The sequence below is a fragment of the Lissotriton helveticus genome, chromosome 3_1, assembly GCF_964261635.1.
Source record: "Lissotriton helveticus chromosome 3_1, aLisHel1.1, whole genome shotgun sequence".
Lineage (NCBI taxonomy): Eukaryota > Metazoa > Chordata > Amphibia > Caudata > Salamandridae > Lissotriton > Lissotriton helveticus.
This window is the reverse complement of record NC_136061.1, coordinates 1,918,779,192-1,918,801,119: the sequence shown is the minus strand read 5'-3', so window position 1 is coordinate 1,918,801,119 and position 21,928 is coordinate 1,918,779,192. Positions and strand designations below refer to the sequence as shown.

General features: G+C 44.3%; 1 protein-coding gene across 1 annotated transcript in view; it reads left to right on the top strand.

Annotated features, from left to right (window-relative positions):
• Positions 1-21,928, top strand: part of CEMIP (cell migration inducing hyaluronidase 1) — a 551,721-nt gene that overhangs the window by 362,496 nt on the left and 167,297 nt on the right. Inside the window, exons 14-15 of the mRNA XM_078682930.1 lie at positions 5,816-5,885; positions 13,634-13,762. Coding sequence (XP_078539056.1) covers positions 5,816-5,885; positions 13,634-13,762 — 199 coding nt within the window. The remainder of the gene's footprint in view (positions 1-5,815; positions 5,886-13,633; positions 13,763-21,928) is intronic.

The window sequence follows — 21,928 nt, the reverse complement described above, 5'->3', positions numbered from 1 at the left end:
AGCCCTTAAGATGTAGAGGTGCATACTGTATGGTCAGTAGGAGATGCTCAGTCAGGGTCATATGTCACCAAGGCAGGTGTAGCCCTGTTTAATGCTTGATGAGGTAATGGGGGGGACGCCACTGGGATGGTGTCAGTGCGCAGGGCCCTCGCTCCAGGTTATGTTCAAATAATTGCATTGGGAGGCAAGATGATGTGCATACATGGAAGTTGTGGTACTAGACCCCACCCCCCTGCGGGAGGGGTGGAAATGTTATGCAATGTCACAAAGTAATTCCATCAGCTTATGTATATTTGTAAATTGGTGTATAGTTTTGAGTAGTGTGTGTGTGTTTAATAAATGTACTCTTACTTTTATATAGCAAAGTACAGACTGGACAATCAATTATTGAGTGTTATTTTTGCGCACCTGCTAATGGCGATTACTAGCCCACACCACCTCCCTTGAGTAAGGCTCAGACTGCTCTGCAACGCTACTCTCTGAGAGTCAGGCGCTCCCCTAGGGTGTTTGGTTCCCAGTGAAGGACAAATGTGTCATGTTATTTGTGCAGGCCTCACAGATGCTGCCTCGTTTCGAACACAACTGTGTAAAAACAGCATGAAATTATACAGATATATAATATTCCTGGCCCTTTTTCAAAGTATAAAATGAAGAATTGTGCCATTGTAGCCTAGTCCTATAGGCTGCATAGTATTTTCTTTTTTAAGAGACTCTGCAGGCCTTCCTAAAGAAAGGCGAACAGCTACACTTAAGAAGATATATTGTGAAAAAGTGCCCCAGGGTCGCCGCACAGGGGCGGGACTATTCAGTACTTAAGAATATAATGGAAATTCCACTACAATAGAACTAGAGTTACAGGTGATAAACTAGTCCTTCTGCTGATTTACATGAGCTGAAAATTCTTTGTGAACTCCATAGTAGATGAAATGTACACTAACATCTAGGAGGAGTAAGCCTTCTAGAGTACTAACTGACTACTTTTTGTGAATTGGGGGTACAGGGTACAGTAGCTAGAGGGAAGGGTCTGATTCATTGTCAGCTTTTTTTCTACAATGTATGCAAGAGAAGTTTGTAATAAAGGTTTTGTCAGTCTTGTGTGGATTTTCCATGAACTAAAATAACTTTCACTGAAATGTTTGGCTGTCATAAAACCACGTATACTGTTATAAGATAGTGAGAACTGCCCCCCCCCCCCCCCTGGCCATCTTTCTACCCTTCCGGCCACCAAGAACTTGATAACAGACTCATATTTCACCATCATATTGACTTAAAAAATCTTCATGTTCTGTATTAGATACCTGACATGTATGCGATTGGAAGACCATCACTGTTTCTTTGTAATTTATTGCAATATTTGAGGGGGAATGATACCTAACAGCTCTGTAACTGACAACCCTGGGAGAAATGTGGCCATCCAACAGCCATGCTTGCGGCAGTGCGACAGTCATCCCCAAAGGGTGACGTGGCTGTTAACAAGTTAGTCCTATTGAACTCTGCCATGTAAGCTGCACAGGCTGTCAAGAAGTGTTATCAGATCTCACTTAACATAAGGATAGTTCTGCTTGTAAGAATAAATCTATTAATCACCACCGCCCAAAGTATCAAATTGTATCGCTAATTGATGGACTGGTACCTCATAAAACACCTGAAAGTTGTTACAAAGAGCACTATCGTTGAGTCAAGGCTTCATTTGTGCTGAGGGTTACAGGCAGAGGACCCCTTAGGCGCACCTTGTCTCACAATTACAACTTCTGGCAGTAGTTAATGTAACGGTCTAGACACCTTTTCAGGTATTAGCTGCACCAATTTAATTTGATTGTTGATGGTCAAAGATTTGATTGATTGTTTGTTGCCCTATTTTAAATGAATGTGCTTTTTTTACTCTTGTTTTAAAATATATTCATAGGATGGTGTTATGCAGGATTGGGTTTTAGGTGTGGACTCCTCCCCGGTTGGATGGGATTTTAACCATAACCAGTACTTAACTCTTCTTAATGTCTCACATTTTGCTTGGCTCCCTAGGATTGCCTCACACTTAAACTCTCAGCCAGTCTAGACACTTTTTTTTTAAATATGTCAATGGGCCCCATAAAAGTGAGTTAGCTGCGCAGTCACCGCATGTGCTTACGGCACACTGAAGGCATGCCTACAGCAAGCCTGCGTGCATGCATCTGCATCTGAACCCAGCCCGTGGTTTGCCACTCTGTTTGGTGACACTGAAGCCAGGAAAATTAAAAATGGTCTATTCCAGCATCTGCTACATGGTGTATGGCATGAAAACAATGAGCTAGATCTAAGTACATTTCAAAAAGCTCCACAGTGAATTGAAACTCAGGACTGCAATTAGCCAATAGCTGGATCTAACTTGGAGATCTAACTTTTCCTAGTCAGGTGGATTCTCACTTTGAAGTCCCATTAATCATGAACACTCGAATCAAGCTGTCAGTTTTGCTTTGTATCTTATTGGCTCAACACGCTGAAGTATTTACTCTTTTCAATCAGTACCCTTTACAACTTTTGTTCTTAAATAAATCATGATTAACTCCCCACAGTACCCCAGTTATGGAACTAATTGGTTCCACAGAGCTGTAAAATCCTTCAAGTGAGCAGTGTAGGCCAAAGTGGTGATGGAGTAGGAGTCAAATATTGAGATCAATTTCAGTCAAAGTAGTGTGAGTCAACGACCATTCAAATTGTGATCATTTGTTCTTAACATTAGGCTTTAATTGTAACCAGGCCAAGCTTATCTTTCCTGGCTTTCCTCTCACTCCCTACCTGCAACATTGGAGCTTTCTGTGAAGAAATGAGTATTTTCATCCTGCAAAGTGACAATATGATTTTACTTGAGATGTTAACCTAGGGCTGAAAACTCCTACTGGTCACAATTTATATTTTAAACAAAACCCTGATATTTTAAAACATACTTTCAACCAGGGAACTAAATTATTCGACTGGACATCTTCTAGTGCCCATATTTGCTACCCTGGAGGATCTCACAATTCAAAATTCATCTCCTTGATCTGAATAGGTCATTTTGCCATTCTTTGTGCACTGCACTTTCCTATGTTTATGAAAAATGCTCTCAAGAAGGTAGTAATCAAGCAGCATTCATAGGAAACTGTTAAGATTTGATGTATCTTTAAGGAACATGCTGTGCGTGACATCACTGGTTGTGATGTAGCATTCCAAAGAATAAGTATTCAGTTGGAACTGGTTCCTGTAGGATTGGAGTATTTTATCAGAAACATTTTCCGTTAAGGATATTAGGCATGAAATCTCCCTTCAATGCGATTTTCACTCTCAAGCTAACTCAGAGACAAAATCCCACCTTTGTTTTAAACTAAGACTTTGTCTCTTCATCAAAAATCTAATCCCAATAGAAGAAAGGACAATCAAGTTTGCGCTATATAAAACTTTATAAATAAAAATAAATAAAACCTGTGGTTCTCCTCAGAACTAGTGAAATTCGAACTGGAGCACAGGCAAAACTCCAGGGCATAGAGGCTATTTAAGATATATATCTAAACGTGAAAGAATACTACCTTAAATGTAAAGAAATAAAAAAGCTTGCTTTTTGTGTAGACTAGTAAATGGTCCTAATCTATCTAAGACACTTTTTACTATTGCGAAGAAATTGCAAAACCTCACATCTCTTCGCAATGATATGCCATGCTCTGCTGAATTTTGGAATAAACTGTCCTGTCATAGTTCTTTATGGATAAATTTGCTCCTGTAGGGCAACACATACATTTAGAATTAATCCATAAACCACCCTTAATAGTCTCAGTTTGCCCCCCAAGGATTGGTTGAGGCAACCTAAAATCATTATTCCTCATTGCTAGATTGCACTAGATTGAAATTGCATCAGGGTCCCCACTTCTTTGTCATGCTAAATATATGCATGATCGCACTGGGACAGCAAATTGGTCCGGGCACCAAAATAAAAGTGACCCACATTAGCGAATCATATAGCTAAAAGCGGGGCCTACAGTTGCAACTTAATGCAGTTTTGGCCTTGTAAAGACAAGCAGTATCGATTTTTTCAAGGTACGGGAGACTGCATTTATTTGTGCTTGCTGCATTCAATATTTGAGTTAATATCAGGGAACTCACCTCGAGACCAAAAAACAGGTCCACAAACAGCCCAAAACACTGATCTGTCAGACTGTCCCTTTTGGCACTGCCAGATTGTTCTCCCAGCCCCCCCAACCTTCAATATATGGAAGAATGTATGGTTATTCTAGCCAAAAAGTTTGTTTAAAATTTCAACTGCTCTACAAAGACTGGTTCGGGACCACAGGCTTGGAAGGAAGGAGTGGGCAAACCTTACTACAAAGACCCTTATTGCATCCGATGGACCCTAAGAACTACGGGCCCATCACTTTGCTCCAATATTTTTGTAATCTAAAAGAGAACTCCAACAATATTCTTTATCCTCCACAGGCACATTTCCACCCTTGAATGAGCATTAAATGGTGGTAGTCTCTCACTTAGATGGCCTACTGATGTTAAAGGTCGGAGAGGATCCAGGTACCCTAGCGCTCTTTGACCTCTAGTCAGCCTTTGACACCATTGACTACATGATCTTAATCACCAGACTCCGGGAAAGTTGCATTTTTTTTTCAACTGAATCCCATCAGAATTTAGGTATTTTTACCATCTCTAAACCGCCACTTAAATGATTTGTACTGGCCCGGTTCCCTTAGAGCCTTGCCTGCTGTAGCCTCCTCTGTACGGAATCTTGGTATTTACACTGACTCAAATCTGGGTCTTCATCCCTGCGTCTTAAATGTGCCCAAGACATGTTTTTTCATTTAAAATCTCTAAAAAAAAATCTTGTCCCACATTGAAAATGACTTGAGGACTCTTGTGGCCATTGCACTGATGAAATAGAGAATAGATTATGGGACTGCCATATTTTTCAGATATTTGCAAGAAATTGATTGCCCCTCCGACATCCGTGCGTGCTGAGGAAGCTTAATTCCGTTTCTCCTACACTTTCAGAATTTACACTGGCTCCAAGTTGAGAAAATAACTACTTTTAAAGCATTGACTGTTGTCCACAAATCTAGCCTTTGCAAGCAAGAAACATGGATGTCTTGCTAAAAATGCACTTGTTATAAACTCGCCAGACCTTTATAATCGCAGAATAAGTTTTTACTTCAAACACCTAGGGAAAGGATCGCAGCTTCAGTGGCAAACTTTTCTCGATTATAGCAGCAAAACTTTCGAACTCTCTCCTTCTTATTTGCAGTCAATCATCTTTATTTCAATTCAGAAAGTCGCTGAAAACATATCTTTCTAATCTTTAATCCCTGGTTATATTCCATTATTGTTTGGAGCCTTTCCTAAAACATTAACTTTAACAATATTCAGCACCAAGAAACTTAGGTGATCGTGCGTTCATGAATGCCAAAACAAAGAAGAAAAAAATGACTGTAAATCAGGCGCGAAGCACTGGAGCCAACCTCTTCCAAAGAGCACAGCGGGCTGCTTTAACCGCAGCAGAATTCCCTCCTGGATTGTAGAAAACGTGGCATGGTTGGCAGGATATTTTTCACTGCTTGCTTTCTGCTTCTAGCTTTTTCAATTACCGAATGTGTGTAAAAACAAGCTGCAGCTGCCCGTGTCCTGGCAAAGAAGTTATGATGTGCTTTGTATGAAAGAACATGTTGTCATCTGTAGAGTCTCTGGAAGTATGAACGTTGGATCTCGGTGTGCCTGGCACTTGTTCTCAGTTGCAGATGTGCCAGCTTTAGCGCTCTGTTCTCATCCCTGGCATCATTTCACCCCCTCTTCTGCTGGATCTTTGCAGTGCTGTCTCCACCTTCTGGATGGCGAATCCTAATAACAGCCTGGTGAACTGTGCCGCAGCAGGATCAGAGGTAAGAGAAACCAGATCCGCTAGTGACCACGCGCGTGGCACGGAAGACGCTGCTAACTAGTCCTAGGACCGCGCGTTAACCTGGTCACTTACCCCTTTCTGCTTATTGGAAAGTAGCCAGGGCGCAGACCAGAACTTCCACTCTTACAGAAAATATCACTTCTCCAGACTCCATATCATCACATCATGGAGCATATGTATAAAGACTTAATGCCACCAGAACGTCACTTTGTAAGACGTTCTGGTGGCGTGAAGTCCATCATCTTATTTACAAGGTGGTGTTAACCCACCTGTTAAATAAGGCTCCATTCCACACCACACTTAGAGTGAAAGGGGCGTGCAATGGGTGTTGAAGTGGGCATTCCGAATCAACACATTGATTTTGATGCTGCCCCTTATTTACAAAGGTGGGGTAAATATGTGGCAGTGCCAAAATTAAGACCTGAAGAACACCTGGTCTTAACATGGTGAAAACAGGAGAAATTATTAATTTCTCCTCGTTTTTGCTGTTTCTATGTGTGCTGCACAGTGCAGCACACATAGAAACAACAAATCGCCATGAATGATTGTTTATGGGCAGGGAGGTGTCCCTTACTGCACATAAACAATAAATAAAAAAGTTAGATTTGCAACTTCTATGTGTGTTGCAAAATGCAGCACCACTAGGAGTTACAAATCGCCATTCTGGATTGTTTATGTGCAGGAAGGTCTCCATTCCTGCACATAAACAATCATTCCCCAAACGCAGGCACTCTTGTACTCTGGTGCAAGGGTGCCTGCGTTGGTTCTAGGAAGCTTAATTTAGTTCCAGCGCTAGGGAAACTGTAGGAGTGCGCCGTATCATTGTAAATACAGCGCATCCCTGTGTTTTTGAACTGATGGAGCACGGTGTTAGCAGTTTTTCAGTTAACCCGCGCTCCGCCAGTTCATTGTACATAAGCTACCATGTGTCACCAGTGCAGGCTACGTCTGAGCACACACTGTGTGACTAGTGCAAACTCCATCTGGGCACTAACCGCATGGCAAGTGCAGAAACCAGTTGAGCATTAATTGTAGGACTAGTGCAGACTCCATCTGAGCACTCATCATAGCACCAATGCATACTCTACCTGAGCAGTCACTGTAGGACTAGTGCAGACTCCATCTGGGCACTAACCCTATGGCAAGTGCAGAAACTAGCTGAGCACTAACTGTAGGACTAGTGCAGACTCCAGCTAAGCACTAACCGCACTTCAAGTGCTGACACCATCTGAGCACTAACTGCATGTTAAGAGCAGACTCCATCTGAGAAGACACTGTAGGACTATTGCAGACCCTAGCTGAGCACTCACTGTAGGACTAGTGCAGACTCCACCTGAGCACTAACTGCATGACAAATGTAGACTACATCTGAGCACTAACTGCATGGAACATGCAGACTCCAGCTGAGCACTGACTGTAGGACTAGTGCAGACTCCATATGAGCACTAACTGCATGACAAATGTAGACTGCATCTGAGTACTAACTGCATGGAACGAGCAGACTCCAGCTGAGCACTCACTGTAGGACTAGTGCAGACTCCACCTGAGCACTAACTGCATGACAAATGTAGACTACATCTGAGCACTAACTGTAGGACTAGTGCAGACTCCAGCTAAGCACTAACCGCACTTCAAGTGCTGACACCATCTGAGCACTAACTGCATGTTAAGAGCAGACTCCATCTGAGAAGACACTGTAGGACTATTGCAGACCCTAGCTGAGCACTTACTGTAGGACTAGTGCAGACTCCACCTGAGCACTAACTGCATGACAAATGTAGACTACATCTGAGCACTAACTGCATGGAACATGCAGACTCCAGCTGAGCACTGACTGTAGGACTAGTGCAGACTCCATATGAGCACTAACTGCATGACAAATGTAGACTGCATCTGAGTACTAACTGCATGGAACGAGCAGACTCCAGCTGAGCACTCACTGTAGGACTAGTGCAGACTCCACCTGAGCACTAACTGCATGACAAATGTTGACTACATCTGAGCACTAACTGCATGGAACGAGCAGACTCCAGCTGAGCACTCACTGTAGGACTAGGGCAGACTCCATATGAGCACTAACTGCATGACAAATGTAGACTGCATCTGAGTACTAACTGCATGGAACGAGCAGACTCCAGCTGAGCACTCACTGTAGGACTAGTGCAGACTCCATCTGAGCACTAACTGCATGACAAATGTAGACTGCATCTGAGTACTAACTGCATGGAACGAGCAGACTCCAGCTGAGCACTCACTGTAGGACTAGTGCAGACTCCACCTGAGCACTAACTGCATGACAAATGTAGACTGCATCTGAGCACTAACTGCATGGAACATGCAGACTCCAGCTGAGCACTCACTGTAGGACTAGTGCAGACTCCATCTGAGCACTAACTGCATGACAAATGTAGACTGCATCTGAGCACTAACTGCATGGAACATGCAGACTCCAGCTGAGCACTCACTGTAGGACTAGTGCAATCTCCATCTGAGCACTAACTGCATGACAAATGTAACCTACATCTGAGCACTAACTGCATGGAACATGCAGACTCCGGCTGAGCACTCACTGTAGGACTAGTGCAATCTCCATCTGAGCACTAACTGCATGACAAATGTAGACTGCATCTGAGCAGACACTGTAGGACTATTGCATACCCTAGCTGAGCACTCACTGTAGGACTAGTGCAGACTCCATCTGAGCCCTAACTGCATGACAAATGTAGACTACATCTGAGCACTAACTGCATGACAAATGTAGACTACATCTGAGCACTAACTGCATGGAACGAGCAGACTCCAGCAGAGCACTCACTGTAGGACTAGTGCAGACTCCATCTGAGCACTAACTGCATGACAAATGTAGACTACATCTGAGCACTAACTGCATGGAACATGCAGACTCCAGCTGAGCACTGACTGTAGGACTAGTGCAGACTCCATATGAGCACTAACTGCATGACAAATGTAGACTGCATCTGAGTACTAACTGCATGGAACGAGCAGACTCCAGCTGAGCACTCACTGTAGGACTAGTGCAGACTCCACCTGAGCACTAACTGCATGACAAATGTAGACTACATCTGAGCACTAACTGCATGGAACGAGCAGACTCCAGCTGAGCACTCACTGTAGGACTAGGGCAGACTCCACCTGAGCACTAACTGCATGACAAATGTAGACTGCATCTGAGCCCTAACTGCATGGAACATGCAGACTCCAGCTGAGCACTCACTGTAGGACTAGTGCAGACTCCATCTGAGCACTAACTGCATGACAAATGTAGACTGCATCTGAGCACTAACTGCATGGAACATGCAGACTCCAGCTGAGCACTCACTGTAGGACTAGTGCAATCTCCATCTGAGCACTAACTGCATGACAAATGTAAACTACATCTGAGCACTAACTGCATGGAACATGCAGACTCCAGCTGAGCACTCACTGTAGGACTAGTGCAATCTCCATCTGAGCACTAACTGCATGACAAATGTAGACTGCATCTGAGCAGACACTGTAGGACTATTGCATACCCTAGCTGAGGACTCACTGTAGGACTAGTGCAGACTCCATCTGAGCACTAACTGCATGACAAATGTAGACTACATCTGAGCACTAACTGCATGACAAATGTAGACTACATCTGAGCACTAACTGCATGGAACGAGCAGACTCCAGCAGAGCACTCACTGTAGGACTAGTGCAGACTCCATCTGAGCACTAACTGCATGACAAATGTAGACTACATCTGAGCACTAACTGCATGGAACGAGCAGACTCCAGCAGAGCACTCACTGTAGGACTAGTGCAGACTCCATCTGAGCACTAACTGCATGACAAATGTAGACTGCATCTGAGCACTAACTGCATGGAACGTGCAGACTCCATCTGAGCACTCACTGTAGGCCTAGTGCAAACTCCATCTAAGCACTAAATGCATGACAAATGCAACTTCATCTGAGCATTACCTGGATGGCAAGTGCAGACTCCATCTGAGCACTCACTGTAGGACTGTACAACTAGTGTAGACTTCAGCTGAGCCTCACAGTATGGCTACTGCGGACTCCAGCTGAGCCTAACTGTATGACTAGTATAGACGCTATCCGAACACACACTCTATGACTGTGCAGACCCTTTCAGAGCACTCACTGTATAACTATATGACTAGTGCAGACTTCAGCTGAGTACTATTGTATTTTGTATGACTAGTGGAGAATATAGCTGAGAACACACTGTATGACAAGTGCTGACCCTTTCTGAGCACTCACTCACTGTATGACTAGTGCAGACTCCAGTGAGCATGACTATATGACTAGTGTTGACTGCATCGAAGGACTCACTGTAGCACTAGTGCAGACTACATCTTTGCACACACCATATAAATAGTGCGGACTCAATCTTAGCACACACTCTATCACTAGTGCAGACTCCATCTGAACACTCACTGCATGACTAGCGCAGACACCAGTGGAGTGGCTCCATCTGTGCACTCACTGTATGCCTTTTGCAGACAACCACTGAGCACTCACTGTATACCTAGTGCTGGGCATTCACTGTATGACTAGTCAGACTCAAAGTGAGCACTCACTGAATGACTTGTATTGACTCCAGCCGAGTTTACACTGCATGACTAGTGAAAACTCCAGCAGATCACTCAGTGTATGACTTGTGTAGCCTCCTGTTGAGCACTCGCTATATGGCTAATGTGGAACCCAGCTGGGCACACACTGTATGACTAGTGTAGAGCCCAGCTAAGCACTCACAGTATGGCTAGTGCAGGTGACAGCTGAGCACAGGGAGTATCGCTGTTGAAAACTCCATGGAGACAAACTGCATATATCACTAGTACACACTCTATTTGAGCGCTCTACATACTACTAGTATAGACTCTATCTAGACACACTGCACATATCACTAGGACACAATCTAGGTGAGCACTTTACATATCAGTAGTAAAGACTCTATTGAGACGCACTCCATATATCACTAATACACACTCTATTTGAATGCTCTACATACTACTAGTATAGACTCTATCTAGATACAGTGCATATATCTCTAGTACACACTCTATTTGCATATTCTACATACCACTAGTATGCCTTATGTCTACACACACTGAATATATCACTGGGGCACAATCTGGGTGAGCACTTTACATACCAGTAGTAAAGACTCAATTGAGACACACTGAATATATCACTAGGATATATCACTAGGACACACTCTATGTGAATGTGCTATGTAGCACTGGTGTAAACTGTCTGGGCATACTGCATTTTTCACTAGAACACACTCAGTGTCAGCACTCTACATACCAGTAGTATTGACTCTACTGAGGCACACTACAAATATCACCCGGACACACTCTGTGTGAGCATTCTACGTACCACTAGCATAGACGCTATCCAGGCACTGCCATTATTAGTCGGACTTATGTAAGTGTTCTACAAACCACCAGTGTGACTAGTGAGACACACGACTTATATCATTATTACAAATTGTATCTAAGCACTCCACACACCACTGGTAGACACTTTATCTAGACACAAACACACTACATATCACTAACATACTTTCTGTCTGAGCAATCTAAATACCACTAGTATACACTCTATCAAAAAAGACTACATACATCACTAGTACAGATTCTAAGCGAGTGCCCTACATACTACTAGCATAGACTCTGTCAAGATACTCTGCATATCGCCACTTCAGGCTCTATCTGAGCTCTCTAGAGAACACTAGGATTGACTCCCTATAAATCCTAACATTAGTACAGACTCGATGAGCACTCAACTTACCATGAGTATTTAATACATTTAGACACAACATAAACTACTAGTACAGACTCTGTCCAAGCACTCTACACACCACTAGCAATGGCTCCATCTAAATACACTGCATATCACAAGAACAAACTTGATCTGAGAACACTACATATCACTACTACACAGTCTATATCAGCCCAACACTTATCACAAGGATAGTTCCCGTTGGAGCACAGCACTTCTCCATGTACAGACTCCAGCTAAGGGCACTGCATAAACTAGTACAGACACACTGGAAAACACCCTATATCAATAGTAAATGTTTCACTGAAGCACAGAGCATATCAATAGCACAGACACAATCTGATCATAGAGCATATCACTAGCACAGACACCATCTAATCACAGAGCATATCACTAGCACAGACACCATCTAATCACAGAGCATATCACTAGCACAGACACCATCTGATCATAGTGCATATCAAAAGCACAGACACCATCTGATCATAGTGCATATCAAAAGCACAGACACCATCTGATCATAGTGCATATCAAAAGCACAGACACCATCTGATCATAGTGCATATCAAAAGCACAGACACCATCTGATCATAGTGCATATCAAAAGCACAGACACCATCTGATCATAGTGCATATCAAAAGCACGGACACCATTTGGCCATAGAGCAAATCACTATTACAGACTCTCTCTAAGCACATTGACTCAGCCCCCGTCAGAGTACTTCACATCTCGCTAGAACACACAAAACTGGAGCACACCAGGTAAATTTGAGCACAGCATACATTTCTAAGGCAGGTCAATTCCCAGTAGACTGCCTGCACACAGCAGCGTAACATATGCAACATGTGCAAATTGCATCAGAGAACACTTCACTAACTTACTTCTGACTTAAGCACCCAACATACATCTAGTACAGGTTGTGTCTTCTTATGAACAGGACGCTATTGTTTTCAACGCATATCCCAAAGTCAAGAGTCTAACATTTCTCTAACAAATGCTCTACTTCCATACTTTTGGCCAGATCTATAATCTGACGGATAGCCCGTTTCTCCGTCAGGGTGATGGAATAAATTACTTTGTTGCACTGACAGAGATATCATCCAACAGATTTAGATACAACTGTCAAGCAGGCAGTCATTTCCTAAAGCATTGCCGGGAACCACCATCATGGCAGTTCCTGTCAGTGCTTTTTGCTGTTAGGTGCAGGGCTTCGTCAACATGACGGAGCCCTGCACCAAACTGTTTTCTTTTTTATTTTCAAAAAGAAACTTCTGTGGCAGAATTGTCTTTTTGAAAATGAAAACTAATATGCTCCTCTCACCATGAGAATCCTCTTCTATGGCGAGGGTAGCATTTAGCAGTTTTCACTGCCCCTTACTGCCAGGGTTTTCCTGGCAACGATGGGCAGAGAAAATGGACCCATTATTCTGCACATCTAACCTAGATGGGTGGAATTCAAGGTCTGCCTCACGACGGCCCTTACTACACTTGGCAGTCAGAGGGACTTAATCACGGCGGAGACTGAGTAGTCTTCGCTGTGATTAAATCAAATGTTTAAGGTGGGCTTACCGATATGTTAGTAATAAGCATAGTCTGTCGCCGTTGTGATGGAGTATGCTTACAGTTAACATATAAATCGGGCCCTTTGTTTTTCATGAGGCAGGCCTTCTGCAACAGATACATGTAACAAAGACCTAACATCGAAGCCTTCTGTGTGAAGTAAACCACCCTCCACAGACTGAAGATAACCTCACAAATCACCCGTAGACAACACATAATATGCAGTGTTTCATGCACCAACTAGCAACATAAGTATTTTGGTTGAATTGCCTTTTCCAGAAACCACTCAATGATACTAGAAAAATATTAATTTTCCAACTTGTCCTTTTAGAGTGCTTAACCTTACTTGTATTTTGTGATTTTCTTTTACAGGAAACAGGGTTTTGGTTCATTTTTCACCATGTACCTACAGGACCATCTGAAGGAATGTATTCTCCGGGTCACTCTGAGCACATTCCACTGGGGAGATTCCAGAACAATAGAGCCCATTCCAACAACAGGGTGAGAAATCTGTGCATAATGGAAAACGAAGACATGGTTGCAACAAACAAGCAGACTAGATGACATCAAGTAAGACACAAAGACACTACACTCCATAGAAAAGACAGACGCAAATATAATCTCTAAAAACATGAGAAAACCTATCTCAAGAAGCATGGTAAGAAAGACTTGTGGTAGCCCCAACAATCCATCTGTGATGCCCACAGTTCCAGAATTAGACACAGATACTCAGGACTTGATTCACAAAGGGCCTTTGCACTGGTGGCAGAGACCCCACAGTCGTGGGGAAGTCTCCAAACTTGTGGCCGAATCTCCGCAATGAGAATTCTCATTGCGGAGATTCCACCACGAGTGCGGAGACTCCCCACGACTGCGGGGCCTCCGCCACGAGTACAAATCCCCTTCGTGAATCAGGCCCTCAGTGAGGGACCTCTTTACCTAAACCAGTATTTATTTAGTATGAATCCCGAAATCAGAAGAACAATGTGAATAAATCCACTCTTATTTCTGAATTAAAAAAAAATATTCGAATATTCACACTCTCAAATATACATAATTTTATAATATTTAGAATTAAGATCACTGTTTATCGTAAATGAAATATAACAATGACATGCATAAGCAAGTATTCACAATATATGTTGATTAAGAAAGTAGCTACAGCAGGGGTCTCCAGCCTTTTGTGTAATAACAGCTACTTCTGTTATACGAAAATTATTGTGACCTACTAATAATTAATAGTGTTGTAATTGTGACCACATCAGACTAAATCACATTACTAACTATCATGTCCAAGGTTGCCAGCAGTGATCACCTCAGTGATTTGTCAATTAGGAATGCCTTCTAGATAGGTAATAAGCTCCAGTGCCCCAGCACGAAAGAAATCAATCTCTGCACATGATGTATCTCTCAAAAATCACCCTTAAATATATTTTGGAAATTCAACCATTTTTCTCCAAGCATCAGCTCATGAGTTCTGATAATATACCCATTTTCATCTTGGAATACACATTTTTGACATACATAAGTTAATTTAACCAAGCAAAAAGTTCAAATTTAGAAGGCTGGAATGTTCACAGGAGAGCTACTGTCAGAAAGCTGGAGTGCTACTAGCAGCCCACAAGCCACTCATTGGAGAAGCCTGTGCTGGGGTGAGAGAACTGTGTCTGCAAGTACTGACATGTGCAAGGTTATCAAACTCACACACTCAAGCAAAGTTCTTAGCACCAATGGTTGTAGAGGACTATAGCAGCGAACAGGAATATTGAGATCAACAAAGGAACACAGCCATGGTGATACAAGTATTCTTCCAAACTAAACAAAGAGGCATGTTTCCACCTTACTGCCAGAGGGCCAGTGTTTACTGCTTCTTTCGGTCATCTGGCACCCAATGCTGATGGCACCGTAGGCTGTTCCAAGGCATAAATCATCCAGAGGATCCCTATTGGCTAACCTACACCCTTCTGTGCCCACTGCTTGTACAGAAAAAACCACTCTCATAATGCAGTTCCTGTTCCCCAACCTATAGTACTCTGGAGAAGAAAATAATTTTGAGAATGGCTCCTGCTGATCTAAAAGACACAAAGGACCTTCCTCTTCTATATGGCATTGACTGCCATAGTCCCCTTCACGCATAGCAATCAGTATGCTGCCTCACTGCAGTTTGGATTGCCTAAGACCCTATGAAGATTGCTGGTGAAGGGGACTCCAGGCTCCTAGCCCTCTTGAATTCTCGGGTGCCAATGACACAGTTGATTATCAAATCCTACTCAACAAGTACAGCAGATTTTTTTTTTAAAGTCCACGAATAATGATGGCAAAAATGGCAATCATATTGAGCACTAGTATTGTCAAGAACTCATTGAAAATGTATAATTCCTTGTCAATATATGTGACTCAATATCATTCGGTTAGCTTTCAGAAATGTATAAAATAAAACTCTAGAGAATTCACAACTCTCTGGTGAATAGACAAATTAAACAATGACTAGAAATTACATTTAGACCTTTGAGCTTTTGATGATAAAATTATAATAGGTACATAGTTTACCTCTACTCCAGAATCCAGGTTCCATTTCAATCACTCACTGTGTTGCTTTTTCCTTTTTAAGTTAAGGAAGGGCTATGTTTATTTTACATTATTATCAGGCTGCAGATAGCAGAGCCCCATAATGAGCAGTACTCCACTAAGATTCATGACCCATGTGAGTCACAGAGGTTCAGAACAGAAGCACTGAGGTATTTAACTCTTAAAAAACAATCTTTCTCAACTCAATATTGGAGCATGAGAACAAAATTATATTTCTGAATGCTTTTAAATGGGAGAAAAATGAACTGAAATGTTAACTCTATGTTCAAATTTACTCTTCAATTTAATTTTCTCTCTTTTCAAAGTGTCACATTTACAAATAGCAGGCATCTTGCTCACAGTGGCTGGTAGATACACTGCCATATTTATAAATGAAAAATGCAATAATTATATTTTAAATGGGAGAAATTTAACATGAAGAAAACTCTGTATTAAACATTGTCAAAAATGTTTTTCTCTACTTTAAATTAGGCCAATTAAGTCCTATTGTTTTATGAAGCTTGTTTCTTCACTTTAAATACCTCACACTTAAACAAATGACTGCATTTTCCTGTTATAACTATAGCACCATGTCTACAGGCCACTGGTAGTAAAAGGCCTGCTTTTTGAGAAGACACTTTAATATGAGAGAAAATTAAAATTATCAGTTTTATGTAATGCATATGAATAGAAAGTTAACTCTTCATCTTGAACTTTCTTTCATTTCAAAGTATCACATCTACATGCAGCAGGCATCTGGCTCCCAGGGGCTGGTAGACAGGCTGCCCTATTTATAACTGAAAAATACAAAATAAATTATAAAGGGGAGACATTTAAAGTGCAGACAAATGTTCCATCAAGTGCAGAACAATATTGCTTATTATGAACATTTTTGCAAAATATGTTTCTGCACTTGGTTGTATGGTTGTATGTCTGTGTTGTACATGTAACAGTGCCACTTATGGTGAAAAGTATGTCCTGTGCCCAAGCACATACAACACAGGCTCTCAGTCACGCATACACATATATCCCATTCATTCACACACATATTCATGCTTCCCCACATACCATGCATTCATTGATACACATGGTAGTCCTATCATAGTACCCCTAGTCACAGTCCTGTTTTCAAACCATGGTATCGGGCTCCATGGACAATAGGTTTTAAAGTCAATCAAGCTGGGCGAAGGAGTGTCTGCTAACAATGCTCGAGTTACTTGGTCTTCAGTAGCTCACAACGATTTACACTGATCAGAAGTTGCTCTCCTTACAGAAAAGGTTGGAGACCGCTGCACTATACAAATATCACACATCAAACATTCAAATACATACACACATTTACATGGATTAGTGGAGATCAAATCAGTTGGGACCCGAGTGATATGTTCCCCACTCTCGACTACATGAGATAAACAATTTAGAGAGTACATTAAGTTCTTACTCAAGAACACACTCAAAATAACAACAAAATGGTAACCGTGTTTATCATTCCTTCTTCATGTGGACGCATTTGACTCTGAGCGATCAGGCTAAAGGGTATTTTTGCCCATCAGAGCCAGATCCAGAAATCATGAAGAATTGCATTCCTTAATGCTCCAATACACAAAACAATTCTGTCCTAGTAGCCACTCAACACTAAGTGACCTCTACAGTCTCTTTTCAGTGTTTACTACTGCAAGATGCTGATGCGCTGTAACAATACATAACCTGACAACCATATAGGTAGAAGCTAAACGTATCCACCTCACATGGTGGAGGACTGATAAGGGACCACACTGGAATGAGACTTTGTACATAAGTACAAACCACAGTGATATGATTACAAGTTTGCGTCTTTACATAGGTTTTCCTCAATCACTATCTCTTTAGGAACCCCAGTTATATAGATATTCAGTAGAGGCTTGGTGCTCACCACGGTTTGCAGTGATGAACGAAATGGCATGGGTATACTCAACTAGGAAAAATGAAGTTTAGTTAGAGTCTGGAGAAAACTTCCACCACTACTTGCCATGGCTCCTTGTATGTTTTGGAGCTACGTGGAGACAATAAAAAAAAATAAAAAAAATGATGTTAAATAAAAGCAACATGAAACTCTTTCGGTTTTTGTAGATCATCAAAGGATACAAGGCTATCTATTCCAGACTAGAAGAGTATGAGCATTAACAAACCCCCTTTCCATTTGGATGAGTATCCCTCAAAAACTAATAAACTATTTACCTCCCTTTTTGTCGACACACAATAAATACATCCCAAACTCTTCCTCTCTCTGTCCCTCTATCCACAATTGCACAACATGAAGTACAGACAATGGATCACAAGACAAGGAAAGAACACCAGGAAAATAAAGCTTCTAGTGCTTTGCCACCATCTTCAGCAATGGACTGCCAGTCAATCTGAGGCTGACCCCCACACTTAAACCTTCGTCTTCTACAAATACTTCCACAACTCCCTGCACACCTCCCACCCCATGCTCAGATGTCCTTTCTCTTCCTCCTCCCACCACATGCTCTGTGTAAATAGTTTGGATCTTCCACCTTCACTCTTGTCTTCACTTCACACCATCTGTGAACTGCATTCTTTAGTTTTGTAACCGACACGTTACCCTCGTGCTTTGTAACCCAAGTGCTGTTTAAGCCTTTTATGCACTTATGGTTAATGTTGCGCAAGGTAAATATCCACAGTATGTTAAATCTGTCCAGTCTGTTGATGCGGTGGGGACTATATTGTTGGTTGCACGCGTGTTAAGAGCAGGAGGAATAGAGCAGAGTAATGGTCCCACAGGCATGCTTTGTCAGTAACTATTTGTACAAATCTCAAAGAACCAGGTACAACTTTAATAACTGGGGAATAACGGAGGCCCCTGCATCAGATCAGACACTAGAAGGGTGGGGGGTGACCCTAACCATTCAAAGAGGCCCCTTTCAGCCCAAGACCAATGAATATCTGTGAGATATGAGAGACTTGGGGGCTCTCATCACATTCTCGAGTATTAGGGGTGTCTTTCATAGATTCACATGCTTGAATATTCTCCGTCGTCGAAGTGGGAGTCCCACGGTACATAAAATAGCAATAAAATGCTAAAATATGGGGGGCGTGGCTAGCAGCCAACGATGGCGGCCGCAGCTTAGGGAGGCTCCCGGGAAGAGGCGGCTTTCCGCAACAATCCGTGACAAATATCCTGATCATCGCTGGCGGAAAAGGGCGGACCGGACCCAGAGTCCGTGCGGCGAGCAGTACTGAAATTCTGGGCGCGGCGGCGGCCCGAACGGGCATACTATCACTGGCCGGAGACGGAGGAGGAGCCGGGCCTGACTTCAGCCGTGAAGCCGCGGAGCCACAGTGCATTCAGATCCGGCCGGAAGTGTCCTGACGGCGGGGGTGAGTGACAGGAAGCGCCGGCTTACCGAGCGCGTCACCCCGACTACACCGCAGTGCTCCCTCCGGCAACCCAGGCATACGGGCGCGCTACATCACCGCCCGTCAGCGCTTCCCGGTCACGCAAGACTCTACCGGAAGCGCGACAGGCGCTGCGCACGTCGGACCCGGTGCCGCCATTGTCCGGCCACACCCGCGGAGTGCACCAGGCCCCGGCGGCAGCCGTCCGAACCCCACGGCGACCACTGCGGTCAACGGACAGTGGTAATTGCGGACTTCCCAGCAGGGACACAGGGACACATACGCAGGCTGCACCACCAGAGGGGCGAGAACCTGGGCGGCATCTACATCAAGGGGGCACTGGAGAGAGGCATACCACGGCAGCACCGCCCGGTGTTGGTCGCAGCTTGCAGCACACCACCAGATTTCCCATCGGCCCCATTGCAAGGGGGCGCACTCAGTAACTAGCCTGTGCATAAACTTTACGTGTGCACTACACCACTGCATACCTGCGGGGAGATACCACCCCCCCCTTGCTGTGCCCACGTACCTCGACGCGGCCAACCGCCGACGCACAAAGGGTCGGCCCTGCTCAACCCGGACACGACCAATTGTGCCATTTGGCTGCTTTAATATTGGCAACACCATGTCCCAAAGGGGCCCCAGAAACACCTCAACCCAGGCCAAGTTGGACAAATTTGCGTATGAGAGGCATTCACCGCCCCAGGAACAGCGCAAGACCGCCGGAAAAGTGACTGACACCGAGGGGGTAAGAAAGGCTACGCTGGATGATGTCCTGGCGGCGTTGGCTCAGGTGCAAACAACGGTGGGTGCCACGGCAACTGAAGTCACCTTGATAAGGGCGGATCTCCAAAAAATGAATGAGAGGGTCAAGCAGGTCGAAGTGGTCACTAAATCGCTGGTTGAGGATGTGTCCGAATTACAAACGGCAGTGGAACGTCTGCAAACCGATAACAAAATGCTCAGGGACAAACTGGATGACCAGGAAGGTCGCTCCCGGCGCAATAATGTCCGAATTATAGGTGTGCCGGAATCAGAGGACACTGGGACATTGGATCTCTACGTGGAGGACTTGGTCAAAAATCGGCTCCAGCCCAAGGGACTCTCAAACTTCTTCTCCATCGAAAGGGCCCACCGCGTTCCAGGGGGTAAACCCAAATCAGGAGCCACACCGCGACCGATTTTGGCCAGATTGTTCAATTTCCGAGATCGGGACGCCATTTTGCAGGCCGCAAGAGTAGCGCCGGCCATTCAAATCCAGAACTCGAAGATTGCTTTCTTTCCGGACTATACGGCAGAGGTATCTAGGAGACGGAGAACGTTCCTGGAAGTGAAAAAGACCTTGAGGGAGAAAGAACTGCCGTACTCTATGCTATTCCCGGCTAAGCTGCGGGTGGTGGCGGACAAGAAAGTGTGGATTTTCGATTCCCCTGGTGCTGCCCGGGACTGGCTTGAGGGTTGGAGCACCGTTGGACGACAGCGCAGAACGCACAGACCGGAACAAGCCCGTAGAGGAGGTAGCAGAACTGGCTCACAAACGTCTGGTCGAGTGGAGGGAGCGGAACACTCGCCCTCCCATGGATTTGAAGGGGGAGGCGAGGAAGACTAATCCCGGCCCTGGACTCTGCATATTATGCAGTCGCCGATCGCCGAACTGACTTGTTGTTTTAACTGCTGCACGTAGACGCTGGCATGGCTGCCCCGAAAGCCTACAGGGAGGCCGCCTGCCCGGGGAGACGCTCTCCCCCCTACACGCAAGTACTCTGGTTGTGGGATGGGAAAAGCACTCTGCACAGTTGGGGTGGCGGGCAGTTATAAGTCCGTTGAGCAGGGGGGCAGGGAGGGGGGTTTGTTTTGAAATGTTCATGTTGGGAATGTACGCAAACGGTCGAAGTCGATGTCTCCAGTTATGTGGGGGTCAATGCACGCTAGTGGGGAAGGACAGCGATGGTATGCCCCCGTGATGTCTCGGGGTTCCTTGCTGTGCGACGGCATAGCTGCTGGTCCAGTTGCATTGCCTGGTCGCTGCATCACACACCCCATAATCCCCAATGGCTAATAGTTCGGTACCGACAGGAGGGGTAGCGCCACCTGACTCACGCTGCCCGCCCCTGAGTTTGATGTCCTGGAATGTGAGAGGTTTAGGGGACAAAATTAAGCGGGGGTTGGTACTAACTGCCATCAAGCGACAACGTCCTACCGTAGTCCTGCTGCAGGAGACGCACCTGGTAGGGGGGGGCTGCAAAGGCCTTGGATAGACGAGGTTACAAAATGTGGGTCCATTCTGAGTTCACGTCCGGCTCCAGGGGGTCCGGCATTCTAATACAGAAAAACTCGCGATTCATGCCCCTATCCTTTAAGACTGACGATCAAGGCTGCTTCGCGGCCGTGCAAGGACAGTGGGAAGGGACACTCTTTAACTTAGTGTCAGTCTATATTCCACCAGCACTACATTCGGTCCACCTCCCAAAACTAGGGGAATTCCTTCTGACTCTTCCCGAGGGTGAGATCATTCTGGGGGGGGACTTCAACGCGGTAATGGACACGCAATTAGATAAACACCCCACACCGGCCCCGACGGGGGGAAGCACTTACTTCCAGCGTTTCACAGCGGCCATGGGACTGACAGACGTCTGGAGGCACTTACACCCCGGCTTGAAACAATACACTTTTCACTCTGCGGTGCATGGCAGCCTCTCCCGT